A 16,731-nucleotide genomic window follows, 5' to 3' on the forward strand; every position below is an offset into this window, starting at 1 on the left:
TGTCACACATGATTTAATTTTTTTTAATCATGAAATCTTGGCAGTTTCTAGCATAAATGTGTTTCTCCTAATCCATCAAAAGGGGCCATATAGTATCTTACTACTCCCACAGCTTTCGTGGGAACCATGTGAAATGAAGACAGGCACTTCTGTGAACTCAGAGTAACTGTGGCTCAGTGTTTGTGACGACCGAAACAGTGCCGTGAGCGGCCCAGGGCAGGGTCTGGGCTGGGTGCGTGCCTTCCCTTTGAGAGAGGAGCTCCTGTGGGGAACGCACCTCAGTGAAGGGTTCATTTTGTTTTGTTTTGAGACAGAGTCATGCTCTGTTGCCCAGGCTGGAGTGCAGTGGCGCCATCTCAGCTCACCACAGCCTCCCCCATCCCGGGTTCAAGTGATTCTCCTGCCTCAGCCTCCCGAGTAGCTGGGATTACAGGCACACGCCACCATTCCCGGCTAATTTTTATATTTTTAGTAGAGACGGGGTTTCACTGTGTTAGCAAGGCTGGTCTCGAACTCCTGACCTCGTGATCTGCCCGCCTCAGCCTCCCAAAGTGCTGGGAATACAGGCGTGAGCCACCGCACCCAACCTTCAGTGAAGGTCTTTACTCCTAGACAGAACCCTCTGCTGCCGGTGCCTGCTATGAGTTTGATTTTGCTGTGAACATCTGGCAGTGTTCTTGTGTGGAGACGTTCTCCTTTGCCCCGTGGGCCAATGAGCTGTGCTCCAAGCATGGGCTGTTGGTGGGTCCCATGAAAAGCACTGCTCATTGCCTGGAGTAGTCGGAAGCGGAAGTGTTGGGGTGAAACGTCTCAGGAATCTTGCAGCCACTTACGTTTCTGGATCTCCCCACCTGTGAGCCCCCTCCAGGAGGTACTGTGTCCCAAATTGTGGAAATCTCTAGAGATACAATGATGAGAACAAGACACAGCCCCAGCCTTAAGGAGCTTACAGTCCATTGGGAGAGGCAGACGAACTCAGCTCAGATGATCAGATTGCATTAATAGCACACCTGGGGTCGGTGGGGGTGCTGGAGATGGCAGGACCGGCTTATCCATTCCCATCTCCAAAGAAAGACGTACAGTATGGGGCCAGGCTTCTTGGTTTGACTGAGGGTGCTCACCAAGTGAGACTTGAGGGAAGGTGCCTGCAGCAGAGGTAGAGAAAAGCAGGGACACAGTGCGTGGCAGGTGTCGGCCCTGGCAGGGAGGTGGGTTATGGGGAGGGCTGCTGTGATCTGCTGAGAGGTGAGGGTGGAGAGGGAGCAGAATTTGCCCACAGTCTAAGCAGATATTAAAGAGCCTTAAAGGGCAAAATGGCCCAGTCCGACTTGCATTTTTGCAAGCTCTTCTGGCACAGTGGATGATGTGCTCGGGCCATCAGGGTTAGGGGCGTGTGTGGAGATCATGGTGCTGGGTGGAGCCATGGGAGTGAAGGGCAGAGGGCGCTGAGGACCTGGTCCTGCTGGCATTCGAGGAGAGAGCCCAGCTGAGGGTGTGCGCCCCAGCTGTTTGCGGGGAAGTGGAAGCCAGCTGGGCCCGGAATTGAGCAGCAGGGCCTGGGCTGGGGGACAGTGAAGCCTGGTGAAGGAGGAGGCGCAGGGGGTATGGGAAAGGGCTGAAGACGGTGCACAGGAAGGAGCCCAAGACGCCTGGAGGAGAGGCTGGGGTCACAGAGACTGAGGGAGACTGCAGTTCAGAGTCATGATTCCCCAGAGAGGGCCAGTGAGGCAAGGCCAGGAAGGGCTTAGCAGCCAGAGGGCACCCATAGGGCTCATGCCAGATGCGGCTCTATCAAGTGAGGGCCGACACCGGCTGGTAGCTGACAACGGAGCTGCTCTGGGCTGGGAGGGGTGAAGCAGGAGGGCACTGCTGTGTTAGGGGTGCAGACTGCAAGAGGCTGAAGCTGGGGACCCACTGGGCAAAGAATGGGGGCACGAACCTGGGCAAGAACCCCCACTCCCCTCTCCCCAGCTCAGAGGCCCTGAGCAAGTTACCCAGCCCCTCCATGTCCCAGTCCCCTCATCAGCCAGGTGAGTGCAGCACACACGACTGTGCAGGACAAATGGGCACCCTGCACAGTTCCAGCTCACAGCAGACACAGATGCCACTTCCTTCACCTGTCCCCCATCAGAGCGAGCAGACACTGCCCACAGTCCTGCTGTCCCAGGCACCCTGCCTCATGGAACCCTCACAGCCACCCTTCAGGGTAACCTCACCCCCACACTACACTCATGGAAACGGAGTCAGCCGGGCCCAGTGGCTGAGGGCTGAGCCATCTGCATCTCAATCCAGAGCACAGGGAGAGTGGAGAAGTCCCAGGCCGCCCGTAGGGAACGGGGAGGAACGGCAGGCTCACCCAGGCTGCAGTTGTGTTGGTAGAGAGCAAGTCAGGGGGGATGTGATGAAAGGATTTCATAATCAAGTTGGGAAAATGGGATAAAGGGGAGAGGAGATCGTACCAGCTGCCTCGATGGGAGGACACGATCATGACAGGAAAGGGAAGGGAATTATGAGGTTGGAGGTCACTGGCAAAGAATGGGTGGCCACAGGTGAAGGTTCCAGCGGTGAGAGCTCCTGCCACCCAGCCCAGGGCGCAACCTGGCGCTTGGCTGCTCTTGTGGAGTGAGAACCTCGGAGGTAGCAGGGCGTGGGCCCACTCTCCATCAGGTGCAGAGTGGCCAGGAGGGGCTTGGAGGCGAGCTCCGGGCCCAGTAGGGTGCCGGCTGCTTTGCTCTCTCCACCGAGTGCTTTCTGGCTCCAGAAGTCAGCAAGGTGCATCATGCTGCAGGTGCAGGCGAGTCTCCCACAGAGTGGGCTTCCTGCGGGAGAGGGCCCTGGGGGGCGGCAGGGGACATGATGCGTCCCTGGCCAGGAAGAGAAGCTTGGAGTTCAGAGCCTGGGCACCTAACAGAGTGACTCCACACTTTGCATTGCAGTACACAATGTGTAGTCAAGCCAGCACCGTGAGCATTCCGCTTGCAATGGAGACAGATGGGCCTTTCTTTGAAGATGTGCAGATGCTGAGACAGACAGTGAAGGACCAGGCTCATCAGGTAACAGTGCACCGAGCTCAGCTGGGCGCCCGTGACAGACTTGCTTAAGAAATGCACATACACATACTTTGTAGGGGATGTGATTTGCACCAGTGCCTTCTGTTTAAGCTGGAATTAAAAATTATATTTTGCTAGTCTTATAGGAAGCATTTTATGTATAGATCTTAGTGATCAAATTACTAGAAACCATTTTGAAGGATTAAGTATGTGCCTGAGATTTGTATCTCCATTTACTAACAGTAGTAATCCCAACTCTTAGCTCTTCTTTAAACGTTAACTCCAGCAGAATCAAAAGCTTCACAGCCATATCTACCCCACGCTTTTCCCTCTGCAGCCCTCTGGCTTCTTCTTTGGCCCAGAGATGCCTTTTAGCTCTTCGCAGCAGACACTAACCACCCCTCTCCCCAAGGACACCTTGCCCGTCACCTGCCTTGCCCCCTCCCAGGCACTGTATTTCGGTGCTTATGTCACAGACCTCCTCGGGTCATGCCCCTGCTCTCGTGGTTTTCTTTCCTTTGTTCAGTGAACGTATAGATCACCCCGATCCAAAGAGAGCCTCCTACCACTCTTCCTCCTAAATTGGGCATGTGAGCACTTAGGTTTTAGAGAGGACACTTTACTCAGTTCCTGCTTGGGTTCAAGGAGCCTTTCAACTGCCGTGTTGCCCTGAGCATCCCTCCCTGTTTCAAATGCCTGTAAACGAAACAAGTCGTCCCAAAGGGGCTGGGGACCTTGGCCTTTCTCGCTGAGAAACTTTAACCACTTTTTGATCAACGAAAGAACTAAGGACATCCAGTTCTAAAATTCTGATGTAAAAAGTGAAAGTAGGTAGGCGGCTCTGCCTGTGGAGTAGCCATTCTTTTATTCCTTTTCTTCCTTAATAAACTCGCTTTCACTTTTTTTTTAAGTGAAAGTAGCTAAAATGATCCCCATTCTTGTATACTGTACACAGATGGTTTATAAAGGTAGTGTCATTTGGAGCTCACTTAAACCTGGAGGGTTTTTAAATCTGTTAATATTTGATTCAAGTAAATCCTATTTTCCACCTGATCAGACAGGACAAGGCATTGCCAAGAAAGAGCACAAAGAGACGGCTTCAGAGATCAGTGCCAACAGGCAGCCCTGAGCACCCGTGGCTGCAGAGCGCTGGAAATGGGGCCTGTCTGAACCGGGCCGTGCTGTCAGCGTGAAAAGCCCACGAGTACTCCAGCACTTCCTAGGAAGAGTGTCAAAGCATCTCACTTGTAATTTTTTTATTCTGTGTTGAAGTGATCATGTTTTTGATGGCAGGTTGAGTATCCCTTATCCAAGGTGTGTAGCACCAGAGGGTTTTGGATTTCAGATGTTTGTAGATATTTGAATATTTGCATTCTGTTTACCAATCCAGCATTCCTCATCCAAAACTTTGAAATCCAGAATATCCCAGTGAGCATCCCCTTGAGTGTCATATTGGTGCTCAAAAAGGTTTGGATTTTGGAGCATGGATTAGCGATATTCAACCTGGATGAAATCAAATATACTATTAAATGAACGCCCCTCCATTTCTTTTTACTTTCTGAATGTGGACTCGTAGAAGATTTAGAATTACGTGGTTGGCGCTGTGTCCCAATTGGGTCGCGCTGGTCTGGGCTCCTTTCTCGGAGTTGCACAGGAAAGGGTTCGTGACACCCAGCCCCACGGTAGCCGTGGCAGTCTGCCTCTCCCGCCTTCTAATACCTCAGCTCAGGTTAACAGCAAAATAGATGACTGAATGCTTCTGAGAGCTCATCAGAGCCTGAAAATACTGGAAATACAGTAGAAACGCTCACTGAACACTGAGCATCAGTAACTAATTTTCTATCTAATCCAGTTGGAGTCCATGCTTTTCTCACAATGATGACTGTTCCTAGCAATGAACAGATTTTATCAAAAAGACAAAAATCTGTATATATTTCTCTCTTTCTGGGAGTGTTAATGTTCTTCCTTCTTGATATTTTTTTATGACTCAGGAATTTGAGGTTGCCTTTTTAGTCACCATTTTGATTTATGGCTTTAAATTTGCTGAAGACGCGTAAGCTGCCCTTGGTAGCACACACGGAAGGAAATCAGTGTCTCTCCTGTGGCGGAGCCTGCCTGGGAGTTTGTGACCACGTGTTCATTTTTAAGACACGAGGCCATGCACTTAAAAAGCCAGTTCTTGGCTGGGCACAGTGGCTCACACCTGTAATCCCAGACTTTGGGAGGCCAAGGCGAGCAGATCACCTGTGGTCAGAAGTTCAAAACCAGCCTGGCCAACATGGTGAAACCCCATCTCTGCTACAAATAGAAAAATGAGCCAGGCATCATGGCAGGTGCCTAAAGTCCTAGCTACTTGGGAGGCTGAGGCAAGAGAATCACTTGAACCTGGGAGGTGGAGGTTGCAGTGAGCTGAGACTGTGCTATGGCACTCCAGCCTGGGCAACAAGAACAAAACTCCATCCCCACTCCCCACCTCCCTGCCAAAAAAGCCAATTCTTGCGTATTAAATAGCTTAGGGTTGGGGAAATTTTCTTTTTGGTACAGCCTTTAACTTAGGTCGGAATTAAAGCTAGGCGAAGAATAAACTATATCCAAAAGGTAATGTACCTGAAAGGTATGTACATATTTAAATTTTAGGTCCTGCTTTGTAGTAGAATAAGAACTTGATGAAGAACGCAAACCAAAATAGCATTCTCTTTTGAGTAAAGCTGCCTTTAAAAGTCAGCTCTAGTATTTGTGTGATATTCAGGGCCCCAAAAACTTCCAACAGGTTGGTCTATCCACTGCCCTTGGGAAGAGCCCCTCCTGAGAGGCTTACCATATACTGTGACAGGAAGGAGCCCGTCCTGTGGTCATCCACACACAGGCAGGACAGTTCTTGGACAGCTCCTGTAGCATGTCTGCTTCCTTGTTTTCCCAGTTCTGGAGACTGTTCTGCAACTGGGCTTCCTGTGTGATGGGTCTTCTCAACAGCAGCATTCTCTCAACAGTTCGCTCACCTCATGCTTCGATCGCTAGGAATCGTGTTCCTGAGTCAGAAGACTCAATATCATTGGGATGTCACTTTTCCCCAAATTCACGTCATCTCCATTAGAATCTCAGCAGGCTTTTTTTCTCAAGAAATCGAAAAAGCTCATTCTGAAATTCACATGGAAATTCAAAGGACCTAGAATAGCCAAAACAACTGTGAAAAAACGAAGCCGGAAGACTAACAGCGCTATGTAGTTTCAAGACTTACCGTGTGTGTGTGTGTTTTTGGAGACAGGGTCTCACTGTGTCACCCAGCCTGGAGTGCAGTGGCACGATCACACACACGGCAGCCTCAGCCTGCTGGGCTCAAGCGATCCTCCTACGTCAGCCTCCCAAAGTGCTGAGATTACAGGCATGAGGCCCTGTGCCTGGCCTGACTCCTTATAGATTTCTGTGGATCAGGTGAATCAACTGAATTCAGCCTATCCAGATGAAGATATTTATGAAGTCCCGTCTCCAGATATAATATTTGAAATGATAAATTCTTCTTTTTTTTTTTTCTTTTTTTTAATTTTGAGACAGGGTCTTGCTCTGACACCCAGGCTGGAATGCAGTGGCACAGCCTTGGCTCACTGCAGCCTTGGCCTCCTGGGCTCCAGCAATCCTCCCACCTTAGCCTCTTGAGTAGCGGTGACTACAGGGACTGGCACACTTGGCTAATTTTTGTATTTCTGGTAGAGACAGGGTTTCACCTGATGGCCAGGCTGGTCTCAAACTCCGGTCTAAGTGATCTGCCCACCTTGGCCTCCCAGAGTGCTGGGATTACAGGCATGGGCCACCGAGCTCCGCCGACAAACCTAAGTTGAAAAACATTTGGAGGTGTTTTCCTGAAATTTTTGAAAAGCCGTATTGTTAAAGCAAAAAGAAGGTTACCAGTTCAAGGCTGCTATGAGCTGTGACCTCGCCACTGCACTCCAGCCTGGGTGACAGAGCCGGACTCTGACTCTAAAATTTAAAAACGAAAAAGTACCAGGATGCAGGAAGAATGTATGTGCACAATTTGATGACCAAACTGACATGAGAAATTATAGCTAAAAATTAAGCTTTTTTGGTTTTTATATATAGTCATTTGAATATATTCAGTGCCCTTTTAATTTTCTTTTCGGCTAACTTTATTTTTCCAAAATCATTTCACATTTCTTTCAGATGATGTGAGTGTTGGGTCGGGACAGGGTGAGGGAGTTGAAGGCGTAGCTGGGGAGTGGGCAGGCGGCCCCGATGCTGACAGAGGGCAGTGGGCAGGCTGGGTTTCTGTGGAGAATTCAACCGTGTACTTACCTGTCCGTTATTTACATTTCCTCCCGGAAACTATCTGTCCCTGTGCCTAGTAGAGCATCCAGAGAAAACTAGCAAATATCACTGAGATGACGTTTGTATTCGAGACACTTAAAATGTTTGCCATTCTCATTTTTAGCACTTGGTCGGGAGCAAAGCAGTGCCAACCCTGCAAGTAAGGAGGGCGTAGAGACGGCAGGTGGCAGCACAGGCACTCGCGACTCAACGTGGGGAGCACGTGGGAGGCCCGTTCGCTGGGCAAAGAATGGAGGAGTTAATGTGCACATGAAGTATTTTCCACTTTGTCCGTGTCTTTCCAGCTTGTGATGGTCAAAACAAAATCAAAGCAATTCGATGGCTGGGAGGCCGGGTGCAATGGCACATGCACTTTGGGAGGCCGAGGCGGGTGGATCACCTGAGGTCAGGAGTTGGAGACCAGCCTGACCAATATGGTGAAACCCCATCTCTACTAAATAACAAAAAATTAGCCAGACGCGGTGGCGGGCACCTGTAATCCCAGCTACTGCGGAGGCTGAGGGAGGAGAACCGCTCAAACCCAGCAGGTGGAGGTTGCAGTGAGCTGAGGTTGCTGTTTGCTGGGAAAAGCCTAGGTGACAGAGTGAGACTTCCATCTCAAAATACAATTAAATTTAAAAATAATTTAAAGAAAGAAATTTGGTGGCTGGGCACCATGGCTCATGCCTGTAATCCCAACACTTTGGGAGGCTGAGGCAGGAGAACTGCTGGAGGCCAGGAGTTTGAGACCAGCCTGGGCAACACAGCAAGACCTTATCTCTACAAAAAGAAGAAAAAATTACAGGAGTTTGAGCCTGCAGTGAGCTGTAATCACACTACTACATTCCAGCCTGGGGGACAGAGACCCTGTCTCTTTGGTCCCTCAAGAAATGTTGATCATTTCTGTCCCAAATTAAATAGGGAAGTTTGAATTCACACCTAAGAGGAAGAAAACTTGCAGAGCCACGTATGCCCAACCCTTGGTGTTCTTTTAGCACTTAAGGTTCACGTCGAGCCTCGGGACCTGCCCATGGGCTGCAGAGCACAGGCTGCCTCTCGGTGACTCGTGTCTCCTGTGGTCCATTCCGCCCCCGCCGGCATGTTCACCTGCACACCGCCTCCGCCAGGCCCTCCGTCTGCATGCTGTCGTCTTCTCCCTGCCTCCTGTTCTCTCATTTTCTTCCTTTGTGGATAGTAAAATTATTCTCCGCTTTGCACATCATCTTAAAAGGTCTGAGCAGAAAGGCCCAGATGTGGCCACTGGCTCTCTGTCCCTTCAGAGGCTCTGGGGTCGTGTTTGGGTTCTCAGGTCGCATTCACCAGTTCCAGCTCCAAGGTCTTTACTGTTGCCTTTTTCTATGAAAATGTTTCTTCTCTGTGAAGTGCCTATTTCAGCTGTAATTACACATTTCAAATAGATAAAAATCTTGGTTTTGTTTTGCTTTACTTTGTTTTACAGATCAACATAGATGAGCATAAAATTCAGGGTAGAAATTCACCTCTGAGCTTCTCATGGGCTGGAGGTAGACATGCTCTACATCCTCACACGTTAACACACTCTTACAAGTACTGCGATACGGTCATTTTTTTTTTAAGTGAAACCAAAATTTCCTAGACTTTTAGGAAGACAATGGATTGGAAAAGTACCTTTTTTTTTCTTTTCAATTTGGTAGAAGTTTGAAATTCAATTTAAGTGCGTTTTTCATTCATTCATTTTTTTTTTTTTCTTTTACCTCCAAGGAAGTTTCTACTTTCTGAAATGCTTCTGTAGGGGACATGCCCACAAAACGGCTTTAATGACATTTATGAAATAGGAGGTTGTTTATGAGATTTACTAAACTGCATGAATTCTGCAGATTAGAGGAACTGAGGCCTTTATACAAGCACAGCACATTTCAGAAGGCCAGAGCGCCAGGATTGAACACACAGGCCCTCACATGAGTCATGATTTTTAGTAGCAAGACATTTTTGGTGAATTTCCGTGATAAGACATATGCCCATTCCCTGTGGCCAGGGTGCCAGTAGTGAGGGGCGAGGCACATGTGCCTACATTTGTCCTTTGACTTCCAACTCAGACGTGAGCTCACTTTGCAGATAGCTCAGTTTGGAGCCAACGCCGTTGCATTTCTAATTCCAGGCACAGAAAGATCTGAAGAAGGACCGTCCCCTTGCACGCCGCAAGTCCGAGCTGCCTCAGGATCCCCACACCAGGAAAGCCTTGGAAGCTCACTGCAGGGCCGACGAGCAGGCCTCCCAGGACGGCCGCTAGCCTCCGGGGCGCCGCATCGGGGCTGGGCCCACCAGTTCTTTTCTGGATTCTGTAGAAAATACATACTTTCTGTGCCATACCAATCATTTACACTCAAAGTCAGAGCTTTCTTGGATCCCGTTCTGTAGGCAATAACGTGCGTCCGCCTCAGCGCGAGATTAGGAGTTCAAACAATGGTGACTTCCCAGAACCCGCTGGCAGAGCCCCGGGTTGACGACAGTGTCCCACAGTGTCGTCACCACCCCAGCGCAGTCCAACTCAGACTATTTCACAAAGTCAGAGCGATAGGAAAGCACCCTGCCCGTCATCCTCGCGTTCTCCCAAATGGAACTTAGGATGTTTTAACCTAGGAGATTCTGTGATGACATCAGTGGTTTTCAAATCAAAGGAACACTTGAACAAGTGTGGCCTGGTTTAAGACTTTCCGGCCTTTGGAATGGTTTCCATGTGACTGCTACGCCAGCAGTTCTCGTTCGTTTGTTTTTGAGTCTCAGTGACATGACTCTTGGCTTTCGAGTTCTCACACGACATACTGGGAAAGTGACAATCCTCAGGCGCTGGTCTTTTCTAAGGGATCTCTTTACTCGATGAGTGACGTCAAGACCGTGTCTCCTTCTCTTGGGTGTACCCAAAGCCATATTTCCAAGTCTGTGGTACTCCAGGATTCCAGGAGTAAGCTCGTAGAAAAAAATTTATTTGGAAAGAGATTGCTCTCAAGTTTATCTTAAAAGAGCTTGCTCTGTCTATCTTGACAGAAATTGGAGTTTAAAAATTACGTGTTCATGTTTTTGTTTCAGATTTCGTTTCCATTCAACTTAAACATTGTTGCCCTTCAAACAAGGCTCTTAAATTGATAAAATTATAGTCTCTAAGAATTCCACATTTTATGGAAAGTTGGAACAAAATCGTTTTGAGCCAAGCCAGTTCCTAGCGTAATGCAAGCTGCAGCTGCCTTTGAGTATACGGGAACCAAACAGCCTTGCGAGGCCGGTCCTGCCGCAGCCTTCGGTGGGGCCGCCACGCGGTCTGAGAGCTGGGAGGGGGCGCCAGCGAGGACAGGGTTCCCCGGAGCTCTTTCTGTTGAGAAGAGCTCACGTTCTCAACACCTTGTAAGGAAAATACAGTGTCTTCAAATGCTGCTATGTATTCCACAGACTCTCCTGCATGTGTTGAGCTTTTGTTTTAGATGGAGTAGCACAAGGAGAAAAATCTTCAAGCTTAGTGCTTTGTCTGTTCTTTCTTTCTCTCAGGGTGGCCAATATTTTAACTTACTTATCCTGCTTGAAAGCTACTTGAGACGTGTACTGCTGTTCTAAACACGTGCTTCTAGTTTCTTTTATCTCTGGCATAAGATTATATAACTTAATGTTAAGTGTCTTGACGCATAAAAGACAGAATGTGGCTTCTTTTCGGATCTGTTTTTTCATCGAGGTCTTGGATATCCTGTGAAGGATGGTGAGCAGCAGACACTGCTGCGGTGCCGCTGCCCACAGCTCTCTTTAAAGCCACTGGCAATGCTTCTGTCCTCGTGTCTTGGAGGAAAATCACCTGGGGGGAGGGGACTTCTCGTGTCAAGAGCAAGCGCAGGTATGAGATGCAAAGACTGCCCCAGCTAAAAGTGGACAAGTCCACTTCGTGAGACGAACACTTCCTGAGAAACTTGACAAGTATCTCTCCATTTTACCATTATGAAATCTATAATTTAAAAAAAAAAAAAACAGTTTAGATGCCTTCTCCTTTTGAGGGAAAAAGGGTGCTTTTTATTGTACAAAGCAGCGTCTTACGTATTTTGATATACCATTGTTTGAACTTCCGTCTTTAGCTGATAGATTCTCAAATATCCTTGATTTTGGATGTTCAGTATGTTTGTGAGAGAGGTTTCTGGGAAGGCTCTCTTTTTGCCCTAGGGAAAAAGCAAAATATCAATGTTTGGGTGACTGTGTAAAGCTCAATGTCTAAGAACATCTTTTTGTCTAGGTTTTATTTCTGCTCTTTATTGAAGACAAACACTCACCAAAAAGAAAGATAAAAGTTTTGAGAGAAACTGATTTTCTTTGGCAAGAGTATTACTTAATATTTTGGCCTCCTAAAGTTTCCCTCAGTAGTACTCGGACTCCCGTGCTCGTCCAGCTTACATCTCACTGTATAGAGACTGTTTATTCTGTACCAAACTGATTTCAAAGTCCTGCATTGAAAATAAACCGGTGACTGTTTTTCTTCATAAAGGTCTGCGTTTGGCATCTTCACTCTTTCCAAAATGTATCTGTACATCAGAAGTGTCACTATTCCAAGTGTCTTTTTAGTGTGGCTTTAGTATGACTTCCTTTTAATATTGTACATACATTGTATCTTTGTTTTATGGTAATAAGTAATAAAAATGTAGACTTCATATTTTGTACAAAATGTCCTATGTACAGAATAAAAAACGTTCATAGAAACAGCAAATATAGGTCAGTGGCACAATTATTTTTCTTTAGAAAATATCTAACTTTACGCTTTAGTGAACTGTTAAGCACATTTTGTAATTCAAAACTTTTTGTTTTGACATTGTTTATGAAGAGAAACTTCATACACTTGCCATTTAATATGCTCTTTTATCTAATTTTCAAAAACTCTAAAAAACAGTGTATCATGTGGACTGAATAAAGAACATGTGGATTTCACTGCTCATCATGAGACTAAATTTAGCGAGGGCGCTGGGCAAGCGGCTCTGCTGTGACCAGGTTCCCGCTGGGTCAGGGCCGCCCCCACGCAAGCTGACTGCGGGCGGCCGCTGATCTGACCAGCCCGCCTGCAGCGCTCGCTCCACCTCTTGCTAGCCACAGGTGTTCAAAGCTAAGTCTATCTGCTGATTTTTTACCAATTTAGTGGAAAAGGCAGAGTGACTTCTTATAGACCACCTCGTGGTTTGGTTTTGGTTTTGAGGCCTCTTTGAGTAGGAAAAGGTGAATCAATACATACAGTTTATAGAAATGAAAGTCTTGAGGAATTGCTGACAGTGTGAATTTGGAATCGTAGTTCACCTGCCTGCTCCTCCGCAGAGAGATTCACCATCCTCACTGACACTCTAGCGAGAAGCCCGTGGAAACGGGGTGAAGGACTGATCTCCTCGTGTTGTGGCTGTAACCTCACCTCTCCGTAGCTGCGTGTGGCCGGCTGGCGTGGCAGGGCAAGCTTTGTCCTTGAGCTTCCTTCTCTACCCAGTGGTGTCTGTGCTCCCTTCGCATGACAGAGATGCAGACACTGCCACTCACTGCAGCCGGGGCACGTGGATGAGGCTGAGACCCAGGCAGAGTGTGGTCATTGGCCCAAGGGTCTGGTAACTTTGCTGGCTATTTTGAAGAACCACACACGCCCCACTTGCACCTAAAAGCAGGCACACTGGCCAGAAGACTTCACATCCTGCGCCGCTACTCAGATCGCTGTTCGCGCAGCCTAGATGTTTGCCCACTGCCTTCCTCATCCCCGCCTTGAAGCTGGAGGAAACCTGGTGTTGAGGAACTTCCTACAGCTCAAGAGTTCTTGAGAGGATGCACCAAGCAGAGGCGCACTGCCGTTTCAGCCCAGCTGCACGCTGCTGCTATTTTGGGGTGGCAAGAAGCATAAAGGCAACACGGCACTGGCTTCACGTCTCCTTCCCTGAGGGCTGCCGTCACCCATGAGCAGTAATGACAAGCAGAACTCGTATTTCTTACCACTGCCTCTATGCCAGGGCTGTGGTGGATGCCTCATGCCCCTGGGTTAATTTACTTAGTTCTCACAACCCACCAAATAATTTACCACTCTTATCCTCATTCACAAATAAGGAAACTGAGGCACACAAAGGTGAAGTCACTTGCCCGAGGTCACATGAATACTGAGTGGAGCCAGGTTTCGACCCAAGCAGTGTGGCCTGGGATCCCAGCCCCCACCACCATGTTACATGGTAGAAATGCCTTCTAGACGGGCAGCGTCACGGGCAGTGATGAACACAGGTAAGGGCCTGGGGACATGCCCACAGTGCCATGCCAGGCCATAGGAACACCCCCGGGGGACAGTGTGGAGTTACGGTATTGTCATCCTAAAAGAAGAAACTGAGACAGACTAATACAGGGAGAGGCCAGGCGCCATGGCCCGTGTTTGTCATCAGCTACTCAGGAGACTGAGGTGGGAGGATCACTTGAGCCCCGGAGATTGAGACTGCAGTAAGCTGAGATCTCACTGCCGCACGCCCGCCTAGGCCACAGAGCAAGACCCTGTCTCAAAAATTAAACATGGGGAGAGAGCTTATTTGGGCCCAGGTTGCCTTGAAAAATGCTGTGGGGAGAAAGAGAGGCTCCAGCATTTAAAGGGAAAAGGACGGATCGGGAAAGGGGCCGTTACTCGGTGTTTTCAGTTCTCACCGGTTGACAGAAACGCTTCATTAGTGATTGGAACTACAGGCCACAAGTTACGGTGTCTGGCATGTGTCATTGTTAGATACACGCATAGCTCTCGGTGCCAGTCTAGAGCCCACATAGCAACCTTCGGATGATTTCCCAAGGCGGGAGGGGGAGTGGGGTGCGGCCGCCATCTCATTCCAGTGCCTCTGGGCCTGATCGCTTAAAGGGGGCTCAGCTTCCTCATTAAAATGTTTCCTTCTCCTCAACCCTCGCGTCTGCATTCGCCACCACTTGACACTGGGGAGAACCCCGGGCCCTGCAAGGTAGGGGGTACCCAGGGTCATGGGCCCCAGGGTCTGTCCTTCATGACTGTTGCCCCACGAGACACCCAGGGCCGCCCGGAGCCCCTGCTCAGCCCTGTTATTGCATTGGGGAAGCAGCCCCTATGGAGACAGTGTCAAGGGACAGCTGTGACAGCTGTGGGCTGCGATGGTGCACTTGACCCCCAGAACCAGAAGAGCTCGACTCCAGTCCAGCAGCTCCTGTTCCTCAGAGGCTTTTTTGTTTTGTTTTGTTTTGTTTTGTTTGTTTGGAGACAGAGTTTTGCTCTGCCCCCCAAGGCTGGAGTGCAGTGGTGCAATTTCGGCTCACAGCAACCTCCGCCTCCTGGTTTCAAGCGATTCTCCTGCTTCAGCCTCCTGAGAAGGTGGGATTACAGGTGCGCACCACCACATCTGGCTAATTTTATATTTTTAGTAGAGACGGGGTTTCGCCATGTTGGCCAGGCTGGTGTTGAACCCCTAACCTCAGGTGATCCTCCCACCTCAGCCGCCCAGAGTGCCGGGATGACAGGCATGAGCCACCGCACCCAGCCTGAGGCTTTTGTTTTTATGTAAGTTTGGATTTTATTTTTTAAAAAATTGGTTTTTTGAGATGGAGTGTAGCTCTGTCACCCAGGCTGGAGTGCAGTGGCACGATCTCACCTCACTGCAACCTCTGCCTCCCAGGTTCAAGCAATTCTGCCTCAGCCGCCTGAGTAGCTGGGATTACAGGCACACACTACCATGTCCAGCTGAAAACTTTAAAACTTTTTTTAAACATGCTAAATTTCAGAGCTTTGGAGACCACCAACACATTAGCCTCTGTAAAAATTCAGCTCTTATTTAAAATTTGTGGTTTTATATAAGATTTCATTTGGGCCAGGCGCAGTGGCTCACGCCTGTAATCCCAGCACTTTGGGAGGCCAAGGCGGGTGGATCACGAGGTCAAGAGATCGAGACTATCCTGGTCAACATGGTGAAATCCTGTCTCTACTAAAAATAGAAAAAATTAGCTGAGCACGGTGGCACATGCCTGTAATCCCAGCTACTCGGGAGGCTGAGGCAGGAGAATTGCCTGAACCCAGGAGGCGGAGGTTTCGGTGAGCGGAGATCGCGCCATTGCACTCCAGCCTGGGAAACAAGAGCGAAACTCCGTCTCAAAAAAAAAAAAAAAAGATTTCATTTGGAGGAAAATGGATTCCACTGTCAAAAAGTTTGAGATCTACTAGGATTAATTCAGCTCCTTTTTTAGAGAAGAGAAGAGGCATAGAGGTGCTGAGATGAGCCCAAACTGACTGGAAGCCAAGAGCCCCTACTCATAAGACTTTGTGCTGCGTGTAAAAAGCATGATGTAAATTCCACAGAACTTGGGGGTGGAGGCGGGGGCACATAAAAGCTGCAGGATCTCTATAATTCCTGTTTCTCTACTTCCAGGGCTTCCTGTCATGGTTTAGGGTGGTTGCTCTTGAGGATTTTTAGAAATTCACAGGTAAATAAACATAAGCTGGGGCTGAACCAGTCATAAGGATTTGTGAATTTTTATAGGGTAATGTGTAACAAATTTATCACCGGTCAATCCAAGAGGCGTTTTTGTTTATGTTCTAGGGCTTTTTTTTTTTTTAGAGATGGGGTCTTGTTCCCCAGGCTGGACTCGGACTCCTGGGCTCAAACAATCCTCTTGCCTCAGCCTCCTGAGAGCTGGGACTACAGGCCTGTGCCACCACACCTGGCAATCCGAGAGTTTTTCGACCTAATCTTCTTAATTTCTGTAATAAAAGCAGCCAGCAACAGATACTGTTGGTGAACACGCAGCGCAGCTGTGATGGAAAAAGGCAGTGGAAGGGAAATGAGGAGGACCAGCGCCCAGGAGCCCCAGAGATGCTAAACGGGCACTTTATAAACACAGCGTTACTCAGGTGCATCTGCATCGAGAAGCGTCTCACACACTCACACATGCACACACACACACCCCACCCCCGGGGCAGAATGTGGATCTGAGGGGGCGCCAGGCAAGGGGAGGGTTAGGCCGGATCCTGGCGCTAAAGCCTAACATTGAGAAGTCGAAGGCGGTCGCGAGGAGAGGACCTTAGAGTCAGGGAGGGGACGACAGTGGGCCCAAACTTCTCTGGGGCCCAGGAAGAGAGTTCCTTCTCTTCTCCAAGCTACAGAGAGTCGACTGCAAGATCTTGACAAGAAATGCCCCCATCTCAAGGGCGGCACCGAGAGATGACGCAAGTGGAGTGCCAGGCTGCGCCAATGCGGGACCGCCCCGCCTCCGCCTAATGCATTGTGGGACCTAAGGGAGCCTGTTGAACACCCAATCTCGCGAGAGAGCGAGATCCGCCCAGAACCCAGAGGTAATAGGGTGGGCCCTCCTCAGCAAGAGTCCCGCCCCACGGCGGGCATGGGCC

The 16,731-nt window shown here is 49.0% G+C and overlaps 1 protein-coding gene across 14 annotated transcripts in view; it reads left to right on the forward strand.

Moving 5' to 3' along the window:
• The window catches only part of PPP2R5C (protein phosphatase 2 regulatory subunit B'gamma), a 170,837-nt gene extending 158,753 nt beyond the window's left edge, over nucleotides 1-12,084 (forward strand). For 5 of the 14 annotated variants that reach the window (XM_078335773.1, XM_078335783.1, XM_078335775.1 and 2 more), the window contains 2 exons: nucleotides 2,937-3,053; nucleotides 9,508-12,084. In XM_078335773.1, the coding sequence (XP_078191899.1) occupies nucleotides 2,937-3,053; nucleotides 9,508-9,639 (249 nt within the window). In that variant the 3' untranslated portion in view covers nucleotides 9,640-12,084. Of the gene's footprint in view, nucleotides 1-2,936; nucleotides 3,054-4,107; nucleotides 5,267-7,494 lie in introns of those variants that run through there. The other 9 variants (XM_078335777.1, XM_078335785.1, XM_078335779.1 and 6 more) reach the window with 3 other exon arrangements.
• The last annotated feature ends 4,647 nt before the right edge of the window (nucleotides 12,085-16,731 follow it).

This window comes from Callithrix jacchus, chromosome 8 (genome assembly GCF_049354715.1).
Source record: "Callithrix jacchus isolate 240 chromosome 8, calJac240_pri, whole genome shotgun sequence".
Taxonomy (NCBI): Eukaryota; Metazoa; Chordata; class Mammalia; order Primates; family Cebidae; genus Callithrix; species Callithrix jacchus.